This window comes from Alternaria ventricosa, assembly GCF_023758065.1.
Source record: "Alternaria ventricosa strain BMP 2768 chromosome Unknown scaffold_5, whole genome shotgun sequence".
Classification (NCBI taxonomy): Eukaryota; Fungi; Ascomycota; class Dothideomycetes; order Pleosporales; family Pleosporaceae; genus Alternaria; species Alternaria ventricosa.
The window spans coordinates 1,285,735-1,308,046 of NW_026055685.1; the positions used below are offsets into that span (position 1 = coordinate 1,285,735).

Genomic DNA, 22,312 nt, shown 5'->3' on the forward strand with positions numbered 1-22,312 from the left:
ACTGCGAGACGCAAACTCCAGATCACTACGGCTCGTATCCTGTGGACATACACGTAGCTCCCGCTGTGCATTGCGCATCTCGCCAGATTCATGTTCTGTACCGATCATGGCGTCCACTCACCGCTCGTCAGCTCCTCTACGCAGTGTTGAGCTATGAGCCAATCGCCATGGCCATGTCAATTATCGCGCCTCGGTTCTCCGTTGCGATACGCATATATCAATCGCTGAACCTCTCAAGAATCACGTCCTCCGCCGTTGAGATCTCATCGCGGTGCGCGTTTCTTTTTTGTGTCACTTGGTATGCACATCAGTACCCGCGACAGGTCACCACCCTCGCCAACGTGCCGTGGGCCTACCGACCCATCCATCTTCGAACGCGTACTTCCGCTTCCAACGCATTGCGGTCCCGTAGACATCATGACAACGCATAGTAGTGCCGAGGACCTCATCAGTCATCTCCAGTCTATCCTACTAGAGCTCAACGCGAACCCCTATCCCGATGTCGCATGTCCGCCAAACCTACCTAAACGCGCTTCTGTAGCCCTCATACTGCGCATACAGCCGAACTACTCGCATTGGCCTGACAACTCCGACAGTCCTTTGCCCCCTCGACGCAGACGATCATCTGTCGCACAGCCGCATTCCGAATTCGACTTTGAGTCGTCACTAAGCGCCTTCTTCTCGCAAGAATGGGTGAAGCACGGAGACCCCGAGCTACTCTTCATAAAGCGAGCCGCACGAATCGGTGATAAGTGGAACGGACATGTTGCGTTGCCAGGTGGAAAGAGGGATCCAGAGGACGAGGATGACCAGGCAGCAGCAGCTAGAGAAGCGCTCGAAGAGGTTGGCATTGATCTGAGCCCTGCCAATGCGATCGCGGTCGGCAATCTACCGCAGCGGATTGTCACGACGAGCTGGGGCAAGGTACCGTACGTCGTCACACTCAGCAGCTCTATACCTTAGACTCAATCCGTGGACACTACGATCTCCCGAACTTTAGCTGACCACAAGCAGACTCATGGTACTATGCCCGTACATCTATCTCCTGACCTCTCCCGCCTACCCACAGCAACGCCTGCAGCCCACCGAAGTCGCCTCCTCGCATTGGGTACCCATCCGCGCCCTTCTCTCCCCAGCCCTCCGTACACACGAATATGCCGATGTCTCAGCGCGCCTGGCAAAGTCTGAATTGGGCATCAAGCGCTGGTTCCTACAAGCTATGCTGAGCAAGATGATGTTCGCTGCCATACAACTCGTGCCAGCCAACTCGACACATTGCGCAACCATACCCGATTTCATACCCGTCGAAGCAGCACCTCAGAGTGTCACAAATACCATCAGAGAAGCATTGGCTGGTCCCGAGGGTAGATCCAGGGACCGTAAGCCTCCATTATTGCTGTGGGGTCTGACATTAGGCGTCGTGAGCGACTTCCTAGAACACATGCCACCACACAACGCGCTAGAACTATGGACATATCCTACGTTTACCAACTGGGACGTCAGGTTTGTCATGTGGGCCATGTCGTACCGATTCAGGAAGCAGAAGTCTTTGGAAATGAGCACAGCTACGTCGAGCGTAACGACGACAACCAACCAAGGTACGACGGGGCTGCCTACACAAGACTTCCCTGGCATTGGCAGTGAAGCGCTTGGGTCTTTGGAGGAAGAGAAGCCGGGCGAGGTCGGGATAGCTGGCTTGGGGGTAGGAAGAGGGTGGGGACAAAGCGGGAGAGCGAAGATGATGGCGAGAGGCGCCGCAGTCAATTCGATGTTAGAGGGCTACTATCCGCTTGTCAGGAGGGCTGTGGCTACGGCGCTTGTTGGGCGGATAAGTGTCGTGGCTTTGGTAGCGTATTTGGCTTGGAAGAAGTTGGATGTTAGAGCGCTAAAGGCACGGCTGTAGTGGTACTCTAACACTGCGCACCGGTGCGTAACGTCTCCGTTACCACCATAAATTGCTCGGCCATCAAGCACAATGCCAGACTAGGGTGCTCGACCCTCTTCCTTAGAACGGTGGCTTGGCAACGCTGACAGCTGATTAGGTAACTTTTGGACTTCTTGCTTGAGTCTGGTTACGAATAAGAGCATGCTGACGATGATGCCATTGTAGCCGTCATTCGCTGACTCTATGTCAGGCTTTGAATACTATATCTACATTCGCGCATGCACTCGAAGACTCCGAGGATTGCCGTATCCTCCTCGCTCATCTATTCGGTACATGATAGCTGTCAGTCGACGAGCTGCTCCGCTCCAGTGTTGCTGTTTTCTGGCTCAGTAGTGACCCCAACGATACAATGAATACTGTATAGGCGACCCGGTCAGGCTGAAGATTCGAAGGTTGTGTCATGTAGCCTCCACCTGAATACCTCCTATGACATCCCCTGCAAAGACCCCAACACAACATCCCCACACTTCGCATCATACTTCTCCGGTCTCGCAAACGAGATCTCCGCTCGATTCCCCACAGCAATCTCACCCCAACTCTTCTTCTCCGGATCAAAGACCGGCCAGCCCAGCTTCGTCAGCCCGTTCTCCGGGTCCTCAGTAAACGCCGCAACAGCCCGCTGCACAAGCCTAACTGTGTCCTTCTGAGCCTGTGTCTGAGGAAGGCCGCTAGCATCTTTCGAGCCACCAAAAATCATGTTCAGTTCAGTCCCATGATACGCACCAGATGTAGGATACAGACGGGTGTTGTTCCAGTCGCCGTAGTATCGGTAGACCCACGTGGGTACACCAGCATCGATGCGTGCATGGGCTTCATGGGAAACGGGGCAGACGAAGGACTCGAGGAGGAATTGGTCGCCCTGCGCCTCCGTCACGTTTCGACCTTGGGCAAAAGCTGGGATGACGTAGTAGCCTTGTTCGTGGTCGTTGTGACCGTGGAAATACGGCAGTTTGGCAAAGTCGCCGGTGGCGGAGCGGGAGAGGTAGTCGGAGAAGATGGTTTCGTTGTCGATGAGAGGGTAGAAAGGCGGTGTTGATCGGACGGGACTGCCGCCTGGGCTGGGAGGAATCTTTGCTGCGGCTTTTGAGAGGACTTCCCAGGGTTGACGGCGCATGCAGGATAGTGTGTCGTTTGATGAACCGCAGCCTACTAGGTTGACGATGTCGAGCCAGTTGGATCGTTGCTTTTCTGGTGTGTTCATAGGGAAGCTGAATGCGTTGCCTGATGTGGACATGAGACCGTGGACGATAGGGTTCTCCTTGTACGCATAGGACCACCAGTCTACAGCTGCACCGCCGGAAGATTGACCGGATATGACGATTTTCTTCGCGTCTCCGCCAAATGCTGCGACATTCTTCTGGAGCCATTCCACTGCGAGACGTTGGTCCCGCAATCCTAGGTTGGTGTCTGTATCGGGTGCACCAGGGAAGCCAAAGACATTGAGGCGGTAGTTGACTGAAACGACGACGATGTCCTCATTGTTTGCGAGGTATTGGCCATTGGCAAAGGGCGTGTTGGTATAACCACCAGCGAAGCCTGTTCAAGTAAGACATGTGGACTGTAGGGATGGAAGGGCGACTGATGACCTACGTCCTCCATGAAAGAAAACATAGACGGGTTTTTTCGCGTTAGCAGAGTTGACGCTTGGCTTTGACCAAATGTTCAGAGTAAGGCAGTCCTCCCTTGTGGGCATTCCAGCACCACCAGCAAACTGAAACAAGGATTCAAATCAGTACCTATTGGCAGGTGTGGGTAGTGTTGTGTATCAATGGTAACGTACTTGGAACGGTTAGCACAGTTGAGAATAGAATATAGAGTACTTCGTGTGTGTCAAGATGCACGAACTCGCGAGCTGTCGTTATGACGTCTTGCACTGATATGCACTCTCTTTCTGGGTTTCGTACCGGAGTCAAGGACAGTTAACGCTTGAGGAGTAAATCCAGGAAATTTGGGCCAGCTGGGAGGTTGTTGTGGGCAGCCACTGTGCATAGCATCAGCCTGATAATACATACGGCATCAATACCAGACACCTACTACCCCTGTTCTGATCGTCAACACATTTGCATACCATGGGTTGGTAATGCCAAGTAAATGCTTACAAAGTTGGCAGCAATATAATCGCCTTGGCCTTTGTATTTCTGAGGTGCAGCGAATCGCAAAGCACCAAGTGGTGGCTGCGCATATGGGATGCCCAGATACTCCCAGACCCCGTTGACTTTGGGTGAACGATGGCCTGTGATCTGCCCATTCTCCGTCTTCACGTGCTCGTAGGAAGATTTCTTCGGCGCAGCCAGAGACAAGTCAATGGCACAGAGCCATAATGATAGGGTCATAAGACTATGCATCTTGATTTAATCACTTCTTACAAGAGCAGCGATTGACGAAAGAAATGTGCGGCTGAGAATTGGTGTCCGTAGGATTGTGTGCTCTTTGAGATGCAGGAGGCAATAAGAACGCTGGTCGCAATCTTAGATTCGATCGCTGCCGTGCGCGAATATACTTGGAAATGCCTTCGATGTCCTTATATCCGAACTACCCTGCACGACAGCTCGTACAACTGCGCCGCATGCAAGGTTCCTTGACGCCTTTCCTCAAATGGGAGGCCGACGTGTGAAGGATTGTCGCTTATGTGTTTCCCGGGGTCGGAGAAACACTGATCGGTTCACCCGTCCCGAAGATCTCCACATTCGATAATGTCTCTCCACTGATAGCGATATGAGCTGTTGTTACAGCCAGTGAAGCTGGGTTCATGACATAGAGACGTGAAAAAGCTTGTGTGGGCTCTGCGGCACAGGCATCTGGTTGTAAACCGAAGGATGAGAACAAAGCATTCAGATGATGACCTTGTCCACTTGAGGCTTCGACTTAGTGACGTCCTTCTCATAGAGCAGTTTGTCGAGCGATACGGACTTCCATAAGACATGACGTTCAATATGGGTTTCCCATCAGATCGTGAAGCCAGCCAAGGATGGAAGTTGTACTTGACATCTCTTGTAATGATCATTGTCGCTGGCCTCACGGTCGTTGCCAGAATTGTCGTACGACTTCGAGGAGATGTGGCATTACGCGGTGATGACTACGCGATCGTAGTGTCTTTGGTAAGTTCGTTGTATGCTCGCCCGTACTTCGACTAATACGTGTTAGCTGTTCTCCATATCAATGTCGGCTTTTGTTCACATATCTGTTCGGTACGGTTATGGCAAACACGAGGCTGATCTTTCGACCGAAGAGCTGCGGACGTGCCTCAAGTTTTTCTGGTTCGCGCAGACACCATACAAAGTCGTGGTGTGCTTGAACAAAATCTCTGTTATCTTGCTGTACAAGCGCATTTTCATCTCAAGCATCCTCATTTCACGCCACTTCCGTTGGATGTGTTATTGCGCACTTGCCATCGTTGTCGCGTCTGGAATTGCCACTGTTTTCGCAACTATCTTCCAATGCGTCCCGATCCAACGATCCTGGGATAAGGATATCGAAGGAAACTGCATCGACAGCTCGGAATTTTGGGTCGCAAACGCCGCGATCAATATTTCGACAGATGTGATCGTATTGGCACTGCCCATTCGGGAGATCTCAAAGCTACGGCTCAAATTCCAAGAGATGATTCTACTATATAGCATATTCTTGCTTGGCGGGCTGTGAGTGTTGCTTGTGTAGACAAGTATCTTGCGTGTTCATCAACATATGCTGTACATACACTGACAGTATCGGTAGCGTAACAATAACGTCAATACTACGTGCTACAGCCGTTGCTAATAGCGTACGCAACCAACGAGACGAAACCTGGGATTTCATAGAGCGAGGCCTCTGGACGTTGGTCGAGGCAAATCTAGGCATAATCTCCGCATGTTTGATTGTGCTGAAGCAAGTCGTGTGCCGCTATATTTCGTCAGCACTTGGAGATATAAGGAGGACGCCCAAAGCCAGGAATGAACACTGATAAACAATGGTGCTTCCACCTCATACAAGAAAAAAACTGAACAGGCCTGCGGACTACATCAAGACTAAAACCTGTGAAGTGGGTGACTCAACGTTAACGTAGGCTCCAGGGTGTTCAAGTTTTTCCTAGGCTGGCATGCTTCACCGTAGCATGTGTTGTGTTGATCGTGAACCGAGTGCTACACTGAAGGTCCATGTATGCGGAAAGTGGCCAAGTGTGAAGATTACCTCGGAGACACGTGAAAAACCCATTGGGGTTCGTGACTAGAGTGATCGATTTCCAGCACGAGTCCTGCCTCGGTGCATTTGATATTTTTGCCGCCCCAGCAAGACGTTTGTAACATGTGGAAATCGCCATTGAAGCTCGTCGCTTGCTAGTATGCGCCAAGATCAAGGTTACAAGTCCCAGGATCGATCTGAGGGGCCCGATAAAGCCGTTGAACGTGATTTAGGGGCGATCCTCCGCTCAATATTCTCCGTGATCCACTTGCCGGTGGTGATGGGGTAGTGGGGTTGGCATGTGAAAGTCCCGAGGACGTAGGTGCTAGTCGCTACAGCGCGACCAAGACCACACTTATCGAAGATGGCCGAGAGAAGGCTGAACGCAGTTCCAGAATTGGATTAGTCTATAAACGAATTCGTGATGGAGAAGTAGAAGTTTGAGATCATCTGGGTGTGTTCGGGGCGAAACATGTGAGACGTCTTGCTACAACGGCCCGAACGGAGGTGAGTCTCAGCAAGAGACCTTGAACGCGAGCAAAGCATATCGGTTGCAATGGGTTCTGAGTATCGTGATACAGGTGTAAGAGAAGTACTGCGCTAGAGGCCAAGTCGACGTGGTTCAAGGACCGTTGTGGTATGGCTTGCGAGATTCTGCTAGCAAAGATAAGATAGACTAGCGTAACCGAGAGCGCCAAGCGATGCACCTGGACATGTACGGGGCAGTCGCTAGATGTGAGACGACGATGTATAGTTTGTTGGGACCGACAAAGTATGCAAGCCGACCGTTGAACAGCCGCAGTAGATAAGCGTCAAAGAGCCCGTCATGCGGTGCCACGCCATGAAGAGGTCTCTGGTAGCGATGGCAGATGTGATGGGAGCTCGAGACGTGGCCCAAAGGACCCCTCCACGTGTGGAGACCCGTTCGAAGGGCGAAGGCTGAACCTCGGCGGGGTCTGCGGCGAATCAATCTGGTTGAATGGTGCCTGGCGCGCTAGCCCAGACCCTGCAGCGAAGCCTGCACCATCCGTGGGAGGCATTCCGACTTTTTGCGATGTGCGCCCACAACGTTTTCGAGCCATTGCGGGCCTCCGTACAGTGCGCATTGCTTTTGCTTGTGGTAGGAGACAGTAGCCTACACACTCAAAAGTATATCGGGTTTGGTTCGGCGCCAACCCACCATCGCCACCCATTCAAGCGCGGCAGATATCCACCTGGTACCTGCGGGATTCGACTCTAGGCGAGGCGCTGGAGTGCGGGTGGTGATGGGCACAAACAAGCGGTCTGCTTGCCATACTCGTGCCTAGCGACGCGCCAAGCCAGCGGATGAGAGCGATCTGCTGAAAATTCAGGGCCCCATGTAGACTGGCTTGTTGCGGGAGGGGAGCTAGAGAATGCATTGCTGGACACGCATGCCGGTGGAGATGGCACCGTGTACCACGCCTCTCGACCAGGACAGTGCTGTCCGTGTCCAGTGCGGTGGCGAGGGAGGGCAATGGTGAAAGTAATTTTTGCCGAGTGGAGAGGGATGCACAAGGTGTAGAGAGAAAGCGTGCTAGTTGATGGAGCCGGACCTGTCTGATTATCGAAGCGAAACGGCTTCTCGAACGCCCCTGGCTTGTAGACCTGCCCATTCCTACCCTGGCGCATACCCAGAAATTCATCGACACCGCCCTGACGGCCCTGGTTTAAATTCCCACCTGTCCCGCACACACAGCGCCCTTCCTCACCTAATCTCTCTCACTCTCTGAAAGTCGTACAGACCTTCATCCACCTGCCAGCCCCGGCACACCCTCCAATTCGCAGCCTGCCCTGCATCTCAACAGTTGATAGCCCTCTGGTGCTGCAACTGCCCAGGCTTGCTCCCCACCCCCAACCCTCGTTCCCCTCCACCACCACACCACAAACTCTCCAACCATGGCAACCTCAACTGCCCGCGCCCAGCAGCCTGTGCTGAAGAGGAACATGACCGCCGATTCGACTGCCAACTCAGTCTCGGCGTCACCCTTCGACTCGCCAGCCGGCTCAGCCTCCAACACGTCGCTGTCCTCGATGGACGAGCAGCCCCAGCCATCCAAGAAGGCTACCGGCAAGCTCCTCGACACATACGGCAACGAGTTCGAGATCCCCGACTACACCATCAAGCAGCTGCGCGATGCCATCCCCAAGCACTGCTTCGAGCGCTCTGCCATCCGTGGTCTGGGCTACGTCGCCCGCGACCTCGCCTCGCTCGCCGCTACCTTCTACGTGTTCCACAACTACGTGACTCCCGAGACAGTCCCCAACATGCCCCTCCGCGCTGGTCTCTGGGCCCTGTACACTGTCCTCCAGGGCTTCTTCGGCACTGGTCTGTGGATTCTTGCCCACGAGTGCGGCCACCAGGCCTTCTCGCCCTCCAAGGTGCTCAATGACACTGTTGGCTGGGTCTGCCACTCTCTTCTCCTTGTCCCCTACTTCTCCTGGAAGATCTCCCACGGCAAGCACCACAAGGCCACCGGCCACATGGAGCGCGACATGGTCTTCGTCCCCAAGACCCGCGAGGTCTACGCCACCCGTGTCGGCAAGGCGATCCACGAGATCTCCGAGCTGGCTGACGAGACTCCCATCTACACCCTGCTCCACACCATCGGCCAGCAGCTCGGTGGATGGCCCATGTACCTCATGGCCAACGTCACCGGCCACAACAACCACGAGCGTCAGATCGAGGGCAAGGGTAAGGGCAAGAAGAACGGCCTGTTCAGCGGTGTCAACCACTTCAACCCCTCCAGCCCCCTGTACGAGAAGCGCGACGAGCACCTCATCCTGCTCAGCGACCTCGGTATCGCTCTTGTCATCGCTGCTCTCACCTTCATCGGCAAGAGCTACGGCTTCAACAACCTCTTCGTCTGGTACATCATCCCCTACCTCTGGGTCAACCACTGGCTTGTCATGATCACCTTCCTGCAACACACCGACCCCACCCTGCCCCACTACGATGCCACTACCTGGACCTACACTCGTGGTGCCGCTGCCACCATCGACCGCGAGTTTGGCTTCATCGGACGCACCCTCCTTCACGGCATCGTCGAGACCCACGTCCTCCACCACTACATCTCCACCATTCCCTTCTACCACGCCGACGAGGCCACCGAGGCCATCAAGCCCATCATGGGCAGGCACTACCGCTCTGACACAAAGGATGGTCCCATCGGTTTCTTGAAGGCTCTGTACAAGAGTGCCCGCTGGTGCCAGTGGGTCGAGCCCAGCGTCGGTGCTGAGGGCGAGGGCAAGGGTGTTCTATTCTTCCGCAACCACAACGGCCTCGGTGTGCCACCCCAGAAGCTCGATGCTCCCGGTGCCAAGAAGAGTGCGAAGATGGAGGTCGGCCCTGAGAGTGACAACGAGTAAGCGATGATTACGAATCTTATTTTTTTAGAGCGGACTATTCTGCCACGGCGTTCGGGAGTCGCCCGACGAGGCTGCAAACTTTACTTCTTGCGGCGCACATTAGACTAGAAAGACCAGTCAAGGTATGATTTCGGTGTAGTGTAGATCTTTTGTCGCAGGCCCTTGAGGGATCAAACAATTTCAAAAGCTTTTCAATCAGAAGAAACCACTATGCAGTCGTGATTGTGAAGAAGTGAGATGGATAGCTTGAGTTTCCCCGCACACGATGTCCGCGGTGACCCGGCGTAAACGTGACGTTAGCAGAGCCGCATACATGTATGAAAGCCTGACCGGGCCCTCCACACGCGAACGATAGACTTCATACATCGAAGCCGTTGCCTTGTTATCCCGGTTGCTTGCTAATGATGTCTCACGAATATCCGCAAGGTTCAAGTTCGGAAAACCTCTACTGCACGCACACCGCCTCGGCATAGGCATGATGGCAAGAATGGTGGCCACATGTGGTGGCTCATTGAGAGCAACACGCCGTCGGCCAGCGTAGGAAGCATCTGCAGCTTCATCACCACCTATCATCGAGCGTTGAGCCGTCTCAAGCTCCACCACACACAAGCAAAGCTGCTTCTTCTTCAATCAAAATGTAGCGACGTTGGTAAGGAACAAGATATCATCAGAAAACCTCGTCTGCTCCAGCTACCTCGCACGGTGAGTCGTGCTCTTGGGCACGTAATAGAGGATAGCTAGGTAGAGTGCCAAACTTTCCTACAATAAATTGTGCCCGAAATGAGTGAAGAAGAGAAGGTCGGAGGGCGGCCGGCGAGAATTTTGTGGCAGGCGCGAGCGGCGCACTGGCCAATCACGGCTGGATTATTCAGTCGCCAAGCCTGAGCGATGCCATCGTGAACGTCAGTTGGAGCTCCGCAGCCACAAGTCCATCGCCATCTTTCAGAGCCTCACAATGCTGCGGCAACAGATGATCCGGTCGCTGCGGAGGCCTGCCTTCCGCGCAGCCCTCAATGGCAGCCGGGCCTTGAGTGCCTCGGCCCGCCGCCCAGCAGACGTTGAGCTCACTATCGGTTTGTGCCACTCCCCATTGCGGGCGGCGAGGTATGCTAACGCCCGTGTCAGATGGAGAGAAGGTATCAATCGAAGGTACGAAGCCGGAACACACCCCCTCGTGACTGCACACACGGTTCTAATGCGCCCCAACAGCCGGCTCGTCCCTCATCCAGGCCTGCGACAAGGCCGGAGTTACCATCCCCCGATACTGCTACCACGAGAAGTTGATGATTGCTGGAAGTTGCCGCATGTGCTTGGTCGAAGTGGAGCGGGCTCCTAAGCCAGTCGCCTCTTGCGCATGGCCTGTACAGCCCGGTATGGTCGTCAAGACAGACTCGCCTCTCGTCCACAAGGCGCGTGAGGGCATCATGGAGTTCCTGCTCGCCAACCACCCTCTGGACTGCCCCATTTGCGACCAGGGAGGCGAGTGCGATCTCCAAGATCAGTCCATGCGATACGGTGCCGACCGCGGCCGCTTCCACGAGCTCGAAGGAAAGCGTGCGGTTGAGGACAAGAACGTTGGCCCATTGGTCAAGGTAGGATTCTACAGTGTCTGGTCCCAAGAACATGGCTTACAGATAGCAGACCTCCATGAACAGGTGCATTCACTGCACTCGTTGCGTCCGTTTCTCCAACGACATCGCTGGTGCTCCTGAGTTTGGTTCTTTCGGCCGTGGCAACGACCTGGAAATCGGCACATACCTCGAGACCGCCCTTGATACCGAACTCTCCGGAAACGTCATCGATCTCTGCCCCGTCGGTGCCCTCACCTCGAAGCCCTACGCATTCAAGGCCCGCCCATGGGAACTATACAAGACTGAGTCCATCGACGTTCTTGATGGACTTGGATCGAACATCCGCATCGACGCCCGTGGTATCCAGGTCATGAGGGTCATCCCGCGACTCAACGACGATATCAACGAGGAATGGATCAACGACAAGACGCGCTTCGCCTGCGACGCTCTCAGCACACAGCGCTTGGTCAACCCACTAGTCCGCGTTGACGATCAGTTCCAGCCCGCCACCTGGGAGCAAGCGCTCGTCGAGATTGGCAACGCATACAAGAAGATCGCACCCAAGGGCAACGAGTTCAAGGTTGTAGCTGGCCACCTCGTCGAGACTGAGGCGCTGGTTGCCATGAAGGATCTTGCCAACAAACTCGGCTCAGACAACCTGGCTCTTGACCAGGCTGGTGGCAGCGAGCCCATCGCTCACGGAATCGACGTCAGGTCAAACTACTCCTTCAACTCAAGGATCTACGGTGTTGAAGATGCCGACTACATTCTCCTCATCGGCTCCAACCCCCGATGGGAGGCTGCCGTCCTTAACGCTCGCATCAGAAAGCAGTGGCTGAGGACAGACCTCGAGATTGGCTACGTTGGTGAGGACTTCGAGAGCACGTTTGAGTACGAGAAGCTTGGAAGCAACGCCAACGACCTCAAGAGCGCTCTTTCCGGGGAGTTCGGAAAGAAGTTGGCTTCGGCGAAGAAGCCCATGATCATTGTAGGCAGCGGAGTCACCGAGCATGTTGACGCCAAGTCGATTTACGAGCAGGTCGGATCCTTTGTCGAGAAGAACAAGGACAAGTTCCACACCGAGGAGTGGAACGGCTACAACATCTTGCAGCGAACAGCTTCCCGAACGGGCGCCTACGAGGTTGGCTTCACCGTTCCCTCACCCGAGGTCGCCCAGACCAAGGCCAAGTTTGTCTGGCTGATGGGCGCGGATGAGGTTAACGAAGCCGACATCCCCAAGGATGCCTTTGTTGTCTACCAAGGTCACCACGGCGACCGCGGCGCACAGCTCGCCGATGTCGTCTTGCCTGGTGCCGCATACACCGAGAAGTCAGTCACATACGTCAACACTGAGGGTCGTGTACAGATGACCCGTGCCGCTGTTGGCCTCCCTGGTGCTTCAAGAGAAGACTGGAAGATTGTCCGAGCAGCATCAGAGTACTTTGGCGCGGAGCTGCCCTACGACGATGTTGAGGCCCTGCGTGACCGCATGGAAGAGATCTCACCTGCTCTCAGGAGATACGACCTTGTTGAGCCCGCATCGCTACCCAGCTTGAGCAAGGTTCAGCTAGTAGACCAGAACCAGGGCGCACAAGCGACTGGTCAAGCGCTTAAGAACCCCATTGAGAACTTCTTCTTCACAGATGCCATCTCGAGAAAGTAAGTCACAACCACGTTGCTCACCCACTTTGTTACACCATACTAATTATAACACAGCTCGCCAACAATGGCCCGTTGCTCGGCAGCCAAGGCCCAGAAGAACCCCAAGACAAACTTCATGGCACCTGGAGAGCCATACCCACAAGTCGGCTATGGTCCTCAGGTAGCAGCAGCAGCGAACGTTTAGATGTGCATTTGGTCATGGTTGAATATTGGGCTTTATTGGGATTGTAAATAAGCATTGTGACACGTTTTCTCGATTTCGGCACGTGATCCGCGATAAGTAGAGAATCGAAGCGGTACCCGCGCCAGGTTGTTCAAAAATCCAGTCCCGTGGCATGTCTGTAAAGGTTGAGGTATTTAATTCCAAAATACCAAGCCTTCACACAGCCTTGTACAAGCCGTCAGCCAAGGCGCTACGCGTGTGCGACCCACGTTCGCCTTCGTCGCGATCTCTTCAAGATGCCAACCACTCCCCACATTTTCCACTTATATTACCACCTGTTGCTTTCTTGTGCAGACCAAGCCTCTTGTCATCACCACCAAGCTTTTGGCGTCGTTGTGTCTTGTGATCGCAGACCGCCCAAGTATCACCGAAACGCTAACATTTACCCCACGGATCGACCGAACAACTCTACATAAAAGGCGAACATCACTTTGCACAAGAAAGAGAGGGTTGCAGTCGCTTCAGTCGTCTCTCACAACCTCGTGAAGCAGGAGAAGACATTTGTTAAGCTTTGCCGTCAAGCTTCGCCGAGAGTCTAGCAGAGACATCGAAGAAGCCGACATAGCCGTTCGCCGGATTTTGAGGGTCCGTTCAGGGTTCGGTGGCCAGCCATGCCTACCTTGGCGGTCAACAACTTCAACATTGTCTGTGCGACATTGGGAGGGTTCATTACGCTTTTCGGCCTCGTCAGCTATTTGATGAAAGAGAAGTATTATCTCAGTGAAGCTTGTAAGTCGCTGATCGCCCGGGCATGGATCATGGGGATCTTTGGTAAATAGAAGCGCATAACTAACCGGCGTGTTTCTAGTAATATCACTCATCGCTGGACTCATCTTTTCACCACATGCGACAAATTGGATCAAACCAGAAGAATACGCTCTCAACGATGTCGAAGTGCTGGATACCATCACGTTGTACTTCACGCGCCTGGTGCTGGGTGTCCAACTTGTCCTCGCAGGCGTGCAGCTTCCGTCAAAGTATTTGAAGACAGAATGGAAGAGTTTAGCTTTGCTACTCGGTCCGGGCATGACATTCATGTGGATCGTCACCAGTCTGCTCGTCTTCGCTATGGTCCCGCACATCAGCTTCCTGCATGCCCTGGCCGTAGGCGCTTGTGTCACACCCACGGATCCTGTGTTGTCCAACTCCATCGTCAAAGGAAAGTTTGCGGATGCAAATATTCCCAAGGAGTTGCAGAAAATTATCGTGGCTGAATCTGGAGCCAACGACGGTCTTGGGTACCCGTTCCTATTTTTACCGCTCTATCTTATCGAGCATATTGGCCATGGCGGTCAAGGCTCGGACAACAGCACTAGGGTCGCAGTAGGCCTGTGGTTCGGCGAGACTTGGGGCTACACGATCATACTCAGTGTGGTTTACGGAGCTGCAGTGGGTTGGATTGCGAAGGAATTACTGCATTGGGCTGAAGAGCGGAAATACGTAGACCGCGAGAGTTTCTTGGTGTTTGCAATCACCCTGGCTGTAAGTTTCTCATGACCATCTTGATGATGTGAGAGTTGCTGACCGCGTGATTAGCTCTTCATTGTTGGCACATGCGGCATGATTGGTAGCGACGACGTGCTTGCCTGCTTCATCGCCGGCAACACGTTCACGTGGGATGACTGGTTCCGCCTCGAAACGATGGACGACTCATTCCAGCCCACCATCGATATGCTTCTGAACGTATCAATCTTCATCTGGTTCGGCGCTGTCTGCCCGTGGCGCCTCTTCGCACATTCGCCCGTCATTCCCATCTACCGACTCATTCCCCTGGGTATCCTCGTACTGCTGTTCCGCCGTCTTCCCATCATTTTCGCTATGCACAAACAGATTCATCAGATTGAGCAAAAGCGACAAGCACTCTTCGTGGGCTTCTTCGGTCCCATCGGTGTGAGCGCCATCTTCTACCTCTACATCAGTCTCGAGTTTCTCGCCAAGATCCAGGTCGACGGCGAAGTCAGGGAAGATGCTGCATACCTGATGGAAGTCATGAACGTGGTTATTTGGTTCTTGGTAATCTGCTCAGTTGTAAGTACACTCGTCTTCCGTAATCTTAGGACCTTGTTTTCTAACCTCAGCTAGGTGGTTCATGGCCTGTCCATCCCTCTCGGCAAAGTCGGTTTCTTTATCCCTCGCACCCTCAGCACAGCCTTGTCTTTTGCCCGCACGGGCTCTAACTCCCCCGAAGACACCGGTCCCGCTTTCCACATCGAGGGAAACGACCAGACCATCACCGATGCCGAAGCGCGCGTTCGCCGCCGTCCAGGCTGGTCTCGCAACGGCGGCGATTCGCTGCCAAACCGCGTCGTGCGCATCGGTAGGTCCATAATTAGTTCGGGGACTAGCTCTGCCAGCACATCGAGAGCTACATCAAGAGCACCTAGTACGAGCCGCTCAGCTAGTCAGCCACCAGTACCAATGGGCAGTGTCAACGCCTTGGTCTCGGATGGGGAGGGTGCAGCGCCGAAAGGAGGAGTCAAGGCTGGTGGTGAGAATGGCGAGGCGCCGGATCCAGCTGAAAGAGTCGTTCCTGGGAGAACCATCCGGTTCCATGATGAACAGAAGAAGACCAAGGTCGCAGAAGAGTAGGAAGCTGATGACTGATCTTTTTATGTGTTCAAGTTTGTATGTTGACGTAGAACATATATTTGTGGCATTTAGCGACGACATCTGAAACATCTCATAAGTTTCCATGGTAAAAAGACATTCATTCTACAATGTTACCAAGAACAATTTGACATGCTATTTGAAGTATAACAAACGAGGGCAACTCATCCCGATTACGTCCACTCAAACGACACCAACAACGCCCTTCTCCCCACCCTCCCTCCTCGCAATCTCCTCCACATCCACAACTGTCCCTTCCCTAGCGCTCTGCTCCAACTCCTCTCTCTTAATTGCACATCTCGCACTATACGTCGCTTGATCCCTCTTACACTCCTTTTCCCAGAAGAAGTTCTCGCCCCAGCACGCCACGCCAACCAATTCAAGCACCAGCACAGACACGACTAGTCCCGTGGTCGTTGCTATCAACCGCAGGCTATCGAGGTGCGCAAGAGGGAGTGTGAGTATGACGATAGAAACAGCTGCGCGGAAGAAGAGACGCACGGGCTTGCGGAGGCGCTGATTGGGAATCGTGCGGTGGACGTGTGTTGCTGAGATGATGGTAAGGCAGAGGAGAGAGATGCCTAGACCGCCGCAGTAGAACCAGACCAGGCCTTCGGAGATGTGGTCTTCGGAGCGGGAAACGAAGGTTTCGGACAGGGATTCTAGGGGCGCGGAGGGGGTGTCGTGGGCGCGGACTAGGACGCCGAGGGCTGATGCGGATAGGACGAAGGACATGATGAAGGGGAGGTGGGCGGAGAACCATGTCAACGCTGGTATGATTTTTAGTATCCGCGTTGGAGAGTTGGGGAGCTGACTTACCGGAGAACACATGCCGTCGAATAGCATGCGTATGTAGATTGAACGAGTCAATCTCAAAGTAGACCCAATTCAGCACAAACGTCTGCACCAAACCCAGCACCGCCTTTCCAAAGAACGTATTGATCCCCATCGCCACACTACTCTGGTACAGCAAGCCCAACACACAAGACCCAAACACCAGCGTAACAAACGCATTCGTCCGCTCAATCCGATGCTCAATGTTTGTCGCGGGATAGAACTCCAAACTCCTCTTCCAAGAGTCAGGCACGAACGGCGCGATGGGCGACCCCGGCCGCTGAAGTAGCACCATGGCAAACTGACCGAAGAGATCGAACAAGATAGCCACCCAGATAAGTCCCTGTCGGTCCGGTTCTTCCACACTCACACTCGCCATCCAAAACGCTGCTGGGATCAAAGAGAGCAAAGCATTCCCCAGCATACTACCCCTCACCATGGGAATGCGCCATGCGTACCAAAACCAACAGCTCGTCACAAACAGTCTCGCCGCGAGATAGAACCCCACAAGTGGTGCGTACGTCCTCTCCCATGCCTCAACCATATTCGTCGTAAAACCCAACAGACATGTTAGCAGAAAGAGTACAGAAACCCGCCTGACCACATCATCACTATCGAACCACGACACTAGCACCCCAATATCCGTCCAGAACTTCCAGCCCATGATGAAGGTGATTGCGAAACGAAGCAAGGACTGTGCGGTGGGATGTTCAGCTGCAGAATCTCCGGTGATGGCGATAATGCCGACGTAAAAGAGGTCAATGAAGAGTTCGTAGCTAGCTACCTCCTGTGCTTCCTTTGCGCGCCACAGCAGGCCCTTGTGGAAGTATTGTCGTACGATTGGCTTTTGGTAGAAGTGGATTGCTGTACCGTGTTGGCGATCAGAGTGCCATGTTTCCTTGTCGAAGGAGGAGTCGGTGAGGGAGTCTGTTGAAGGGCTGTCTTCTTTGGTGCGTAGATGGGCTGAGTAACCGTATTTGGAGAAGTTGGCGTCGAGTTGCACGGCGTGCGAGGTTAGCATGTGGAGCTCGGTGGAGAGCGTGTCGAGGTCGCGGATTACGCGCTCGAATTCTTGGGCTAGGTCGCCGTGGTCCTGGTGCAGTTGGCGGTGGTGTGCTGTGTGGTGGGCGTGGGTGTGGCGGAGTGCTTCGATCTATATGCGTTAGTAGGGCGAGCTTCAAATCATCACTTTCCTGCTCCTTTTTCATGGAACTAACATGTTCGGGGGATCCATGGATGACTAGGTCGAAGTCTTCTTTCTCGCTCGCATTGCTCAGCTTTCTCCTCATGTCATTTGCTTCATCAGGTGAGCTCGCAATGTGAACCTTTCTTCCATCTGGTCTCAGAAAGTGTTTCAATATCTTGCCTGTGTGATGACCAAGATGTGAATGGTGGTGTTGATGTAGATCATGCTGTACGGTTGTTGTCGTGCTTGCTGGATCGTCCATGCCGGCAGCTGGTGTTCGTGAAGTATCAACCATCTTGCTCGTCACGAACTGGAAAATGTCGTAAAGCAAGTAGAGGAGCTCATCAGCACCGTATATAATCCGCAGCGTAATTGTACCGATGCTGTCTCGTTGGGTCGAAAGGGTGGTGGCTTGCCTCTACCGGGGCTAGCGCCTACCCGATTGGTCGAGATGGAAAGTCAAGAGCGTGAATAAGCAACTACAACACCTGGATAAGCTGCGGGGCGGAAGCTGGAGTTCAGCTTATGTCGTTACATACAAGGACAGCTTCAAGATACAGCAGCATCGCTTGTGTGAGACGGGCTGCTTTGGTTCTAATTGATGAAGAAGGGGCGAGACGTGCCTACGAAGTCTGACTACGACGAGAGGCTCTTCAGCTATCTGTAGAATCCTGCGTAGATGAGTCAGGAATCAAGCATTGTGATGGCTTTCGCCCAGACAGCTAGGTCAGAAAGAGAATATGAAGCGATACCTAGGTAGGAACATGTGCATGCGAACACCGCTAGCAATCGCCGGATGTCCGGTTCTGTGAGAATTCTCCTGCTCATGCTGGGGACTGAGTGGGAGACATCCATATAGTGGACGAGTCGATGCAGTATGTGCGTTTCCTTCATAAGTCAAGAACGCAGTCCTAGCTTGATGATAGTGTATATTGCTCGCTGCCAATATAGGCATACTCTGTGTCGAAGGACCTGAGCGCTTCGCTGTCCCCCAAGACCCTGTGTGTCCGCTGTCTATCGTTTCTTCGTCTGCCCCGCAGGACTTTGTGTACGTGCGCTCGCGCTGCCCGAGTCGGTCTTACCGGCCATCCACGAGGCGAGATCAAAGTTCTGTAACTGCGATGCAGTGTTGGTGTTTCCGGAGCCCAGGACACCGTTCTTCTTCATCTCCTCGAATTCTTCCTTCATCTCGGGGTCCACTAAGCGTGTGTTAGTAACCTTGGCAGTACCTAACGGGCTGCGAGAGACTTACTGTTCTCCATCAATTTGGGCATGCCGAAGATGAGACCCATGGACACTATCGCCATGAGAATCATAGGGTTCTTCAAGAATGACAGCGGTGAAACTGCAGCGTGTTAGCACAATCTCCCCATTGGGGATTGTCGCGATGCCAACTCACAGCCTTGCCTCTCTTGGTAGAAGTACTTGGTTCCCACCGGCCTGGCTTCAACCACCAAGCCACTGCCTCCCTCGCCGCGGCTCTCTCCCTTGTTGTCCCATTCGTTACCCAGGAAGGTCTGGTATGCCCTGATCATCTCCTTCTTCTCCCCGCTACCCTCTGCCGCCTCCTCCACGGTGACATCGATCCTCAGTGGCTCGAACGCGTAGTCGCGGCAATGCACGGTAGCGAGATAGCTTCCGGCGCTCACATTGTTGAAGTTGAACGTGTTAGAGCGCGTGAGATAGGCGTCGAGGGGCGGGCCGGAGGACTGGAGCGTTGCGTGCGTGGTCGAAGGGAGTGTGGACGGATTGACCAGGACCGTGTTCGGAATTTGCAGCAGCAGACGTGCAGCGCTTGTGAGCGTTGCAAAGGACGAGAGGGTGGCGAGTGACGTCTTCATCGTGGCGTCGGTTGAGCGGGTCGTGAGGTTGATCATGTCGCTCTGGTGGGCGATGCTTGATGCGCGAGAACGCACGGGCCTACTCAGACATACCACCTAGGCCAGTACTACTCCGTACTTCACTTTCCGCTGGACTATTCCTAATGTCCGAATCAGAACAACAATATGTCGAGAGCCAGGATGCTGGTCAGACCTTGAAGCTATATTCTGAGCGGCCGACATTACCTAGGTACCTAGGTATCGTAGCACTGGTAGTACGAGAAGTAAAGAGGAACAGCATCACGTAATGGTGAGATGTTGGGCTACCAAGACGGGGACGTAGCGCGGTTGGCTTCATCTGCGACATTGTACTGGTACCTGAGTAGTATACATCGAGACATGCTGCCTCCCACTCCCTCCTTCGAACTCATTGGCTCACTCACTCTCACTTTGCCTCGGATCCACTAGACTGAGGCGCGCTCTCACTTTGCTGCCTGGAATATATGCCCTGAGAACGTCATAGAAATGGGCTCGTGTACCCGCCACTGGTCATATATTGTGCCCGCCCAGCTACTTCTTTCTTCCAACCCTTCCACACGCCTGACTACCGCCGTCGACGGTCTCTTTAGAGCAACGAACCTTCAACAGCTTCGGAAGTATCTTACACGCCTGGTACTGCTCGATGACCTTGGTATTGGACTCTTGACGACGGCAGTTTAGCGCCGTGGTTTCTTCCTTTCTCTTATCCGCAACCCCATCCTATCGCTGCCGAGAGTCTTCGTAGGGTGATCCTTTCACGCCACTCGGCCGTTTAAATGGGCACTTCAACAGTGCTAGGGAGAATTCTTTCCGGTTCTGAGGCGGGGGTTAGCTCCTGCTGTTTGACCAGCCGGGTCAAAAGCTATTCTCTACTACCGTCTTGAGGTGGGGGTCTCTTGTCAGCGATAGTATGGTGTTGCGTCCTCTCTTCCTTGGTTCGCACTGAAGACATCCATACTTGCCAGGTAGAACAGGCCGTTCTACTCTCTTCTACCGGCGAGGTGTCCAGGTGCGAGCTGAGGATCAATAGGTCCCTTGCTCACGATCATCTCCGCCAACTCCAGGTATGTTGTCCCTACTAACCAGTGGGCGAGAACCAGGTTCCTTCGACGTGAGCAACGGATCTCGGCGGAAGTCCCCGCGGGGGGCTACAATTTTTCTTTTCATCGACATGATCACCTTGCGTGGTCAGTTGAGGAAGAGAGTCGTGACGGGCCTCGGCTGTATGCGCAGTTGCTCGTTTGGAGATAGCCTGGGTATCCAGATACTGAGTTTGGTTCGCTTATCGGGACATCTTTCCTGGACAAGCTCACTGTTTGACAGATGGGTGTCTGGGGAAGAGACGGGACGTCGCGTACCTACCTAGATAGCTTCCAGCCCCGGATTTTGGGCGGCAATCGCACCCGCCAAGCTTCCAAGCTTCCCCGCCCCCATCAAGCTCGGGAACCACTGTCGCGACCAACGTCTGCCATAATTTACCTCATCTCCAAGCCGATTCTACAGCATCTGAGGCCGAGACCCCTAATGTCGACCTCTCTTGTCCCGTTGGACCGGCTGAACATGATCCAGGGCCCCCTAATCAGTAATGCAGCGATGTTCACACTACCTAGGTAAGAACATCACCGTCCAAGAATCACGTAGGGAGTAGCCGGTGAATGAATACGGATATGTATAACCTACCCTGCTGATTGTTTTGCATGTGGCAACTGTTGAGGGGAAGAGGACTACTACGCAGAGTTGAGGCACGCTGTGGTATCCAAAGAGCGTCGGCTTATCGCGAGGAACTTCAAAGATATCATGCGTTGGTGAGCATAAAGATAAGAAGAATCAATTTGCGTACTGGTACAAAAAGGCAAAGCCTAAACAATGAAAAGACACCTTGACTACTACACCTGTCGCCAGAACAGTCCAGTCCACAACAACGGACCACCTGGATGCACAAAACATTTCGAATCCTCATCTCCTCAAGCCCACACCCTCACTACGTCGACCTTTGAACAAGTAGGATTTTGCGGCTCGCCCACAACTCCAATCTTCCATGCCAGCGTCCACAACTTAAAGTTATACCTCGAGGGACACATGTACCAATTCTTGACCTTTTTCGGTGGAAAAACCCAATCACGGACCTTGCCAGTATCATCTTCGTCGATTGCAATGTACATGCTAGCGTCGTCCTCTTCGAAGCACACCAGTTGGTATATGTCGGTCCTGAGCGCGAAGGTCATTTCCACGAGATTGGTTCCAGCTTCGTAGTCGAAGCGCATTGCGGACGAGACGGGATCGTCGCGACCCCAAAGACTCACGGGCAAGTTGAGGATACCCTGGTTGTCGATGTTGTAGGAGGATAGGTTGTGGTAGAAGGTAGTGAAGGGACGTGCAGGGGTGGCGGTCGTATCGTTGCTTAGGCATAGGCCCGCGTAGGGTGCGGACCAGTGGCAAGCTCCGAGTGCGTAGCTGCTATCTGTCAGAATGAGGAAAAGAGCTGAAGGGTTGTGGCATGTACTCATTGAGGCCATTGACAGTTGATTTGAGGATAAGACGGAAGCCGCTGGACTGCTGGTCATATAAACTTTGGGCGATCGTGACCGTCTGGGCTAGCAGAGTTGCGAGAGCTAAGGTAAAGAACTTCATGGCGTGCTAAGCTTGTGGATGCTGGAAGGATGTGTTCGGATTTGATCAACAAGCTTGTGGGTGTTGATGATGGAATGCAGAAAAGGAACAGAGAACGGAGGAACGGTGCAGCTTTTGTACGGCATTGATGAGGGGTACTTTCCCAGAAAGTGCGGAAATAACTCGTAGGAGCTATGCGAACATGAGGAAGTGGCTTCTACACAAAATGTTTGTATGGCAGGAGCTAACGTTGCAGCTTTTTACCGTTCT

At 53.6% G+C, this 22,312-nt stretch overlaps 8 protein-coding genes across 8 annotated transcripts; 4 read left to right on the forward strand and 4 right to left on the reverse strand.

Moving 5' to 3' along the window:
* Window positions 1-300: 300 nt before the first annotated feature.
* Window positions 301-1,903, forward strand: J4E93_003797 (uncharacterized protein; the record flags this gene model as incomplete). Its single annotated transcript, XM_049341727.1, has 2 exons — window positions 301-929; window positions 1,015-1,903. 2 exons carry the CDS (start codon window positions 301-303, stop codon window positions 1,901-1,903), a joined length of 1,518 nt encoding a protein of 505 aa, XP_049201232.1.
* A 466-nt stretch (window positions 1,904-2,369) lies between these two features.
* J4E93_003798 (uncharacterized protein) lies at window positions 2,370-3,638 on the reverse strand (the record flags this gene model as incomplete). Its single annotated transcript, XM_049341728.1, has 2 exons — window positions 2,370-3,481; window positions 3,536-3,638. The coding sequence occupies 2 exons, from the start codon at window positions 3,636-3,638 to the stop codon at window positions 2,370-2,372; spliced, it is 1,215 nt and encodes a 404-aa protein (XP_049201233.1).
* A 4,382-nt stretch (window positions 3,639-8,020) lies between these two features.
* Window positions 8,021-9,490, forward strand: FAH12 (Oleate hydroxylase fah12; the record flags this gene model as incomplete). The annotated part of the gene is made up of 1 exon (XM_049341729.1): window positions 8,021-9,490. One exon carries the CDS (start codon window positions 8,021-8,023, stop codon window positions 9,488-9,490), a length of 1,470 nt encoding a protein of 489 aa, XP_049201234.1.
* A 970-nt stretch (window positions 9,491-10,460) lies between these two features.
* Window positions 10,461-12,907, forward strand: NUO78 (NADH dehydrogenase (ubiquinone) 78K chain precursor, 5-prime end; the record flags this gene model as incomplete). The annotated part of the gene is made up of 5 exons (XM_049341730.1): window positions 10,461-10,563; window positions 10,616-10,639; window positions 10,700-11,082; window positions 11,132-12,720; window positions 12,778-12,907. The coding sequence occupies 5 exons, from the start codon at window positions 10,461-10,463 to the stop codon at window positions 12,905-12,907; spliced, it is 2,229 nt and encodes a 742-aa protein (XP_049201235.1).
* A 737-nt stretch (window positions 12,908-13,644) lies between these two features.
* Window positions 13,645-15,535, forward strand: J4E93_003801 (uncharacterized protein; the record flags this gene model as incomplete). The annotated part of the gene is made up of 4 exons (XM_049341731.1): window positions 13,645-13,675; window positions 13,755-14,428; window positions 14,483-14,974; window positions 15,029-15,535. The coding sequence occupies 4 exons, from the start codon at window positions 13,645-13,647 to the stop codon at window positions 15,533-15,535; spliced, it is 1,704 nt and encodes a 567-aa protein (XP_049201236.1).
* A 201-nt stretch (window positions 15,536-15,736) lies between these two features.
* J4E93_003802 (uncharacterized protein) lies at window positions 15,737-17,868 on the reverse strand (the record flags this gene model as incomplete). Its single annotated transcript, XM_049341732.1, has 3 exons — window positions 15,737-16,323; window positions 16,373-17,540; window positions 17,605-17,868. The coding sequence occupies 3 exons, from the start codon at window positions 17,866-17,868 to the stop codon at window positions 15,737-15,739; spliced, it is 2,019 nt and encodes a 672-aa protein (XP_049201237.1).
* A 719-nt stretch (window positions 17,869-18,587) lies between these two features.
* J4E93_003803 (uncharacterized protein) lies at window positions 18,588-19,450 on the reverse strand (the record flags this gene model as incomplete). The annotated part of the gene is made up of 3 exons (XM_049341733.1): window positions 18,588-18,772; window positions 18,826-18,918; window positions 18,973-19,450. 3 exons carry the CDS (start codon window positions 19,448-19,450, stop codon window positions 18,588-18,590), a joined length of 756 nt encoding a protein of 251 aa, XP_049201238.1.
* A 1,946-nt stretch (window positions 19,451-21,396) lies between these two features.
* Window positions 21,397-21,948, reverse strand: J4E93_003804 (uncharacterized protein; the record flags this gene model as incomplete). The annotated part of the gene is made up of 1 exon (XM_049341734.1): window positions 21,397-21,948. One exon carries the CDS (start codon window positions 21,946-21,948, stop codon window positions 21,397-21,399), a length of 552 nt encoding a protein of 183 aa, XP_049201239.1.
* Between the last annotated feature and the right edge of the window lie 364 nt (window positions 21,949-22,312).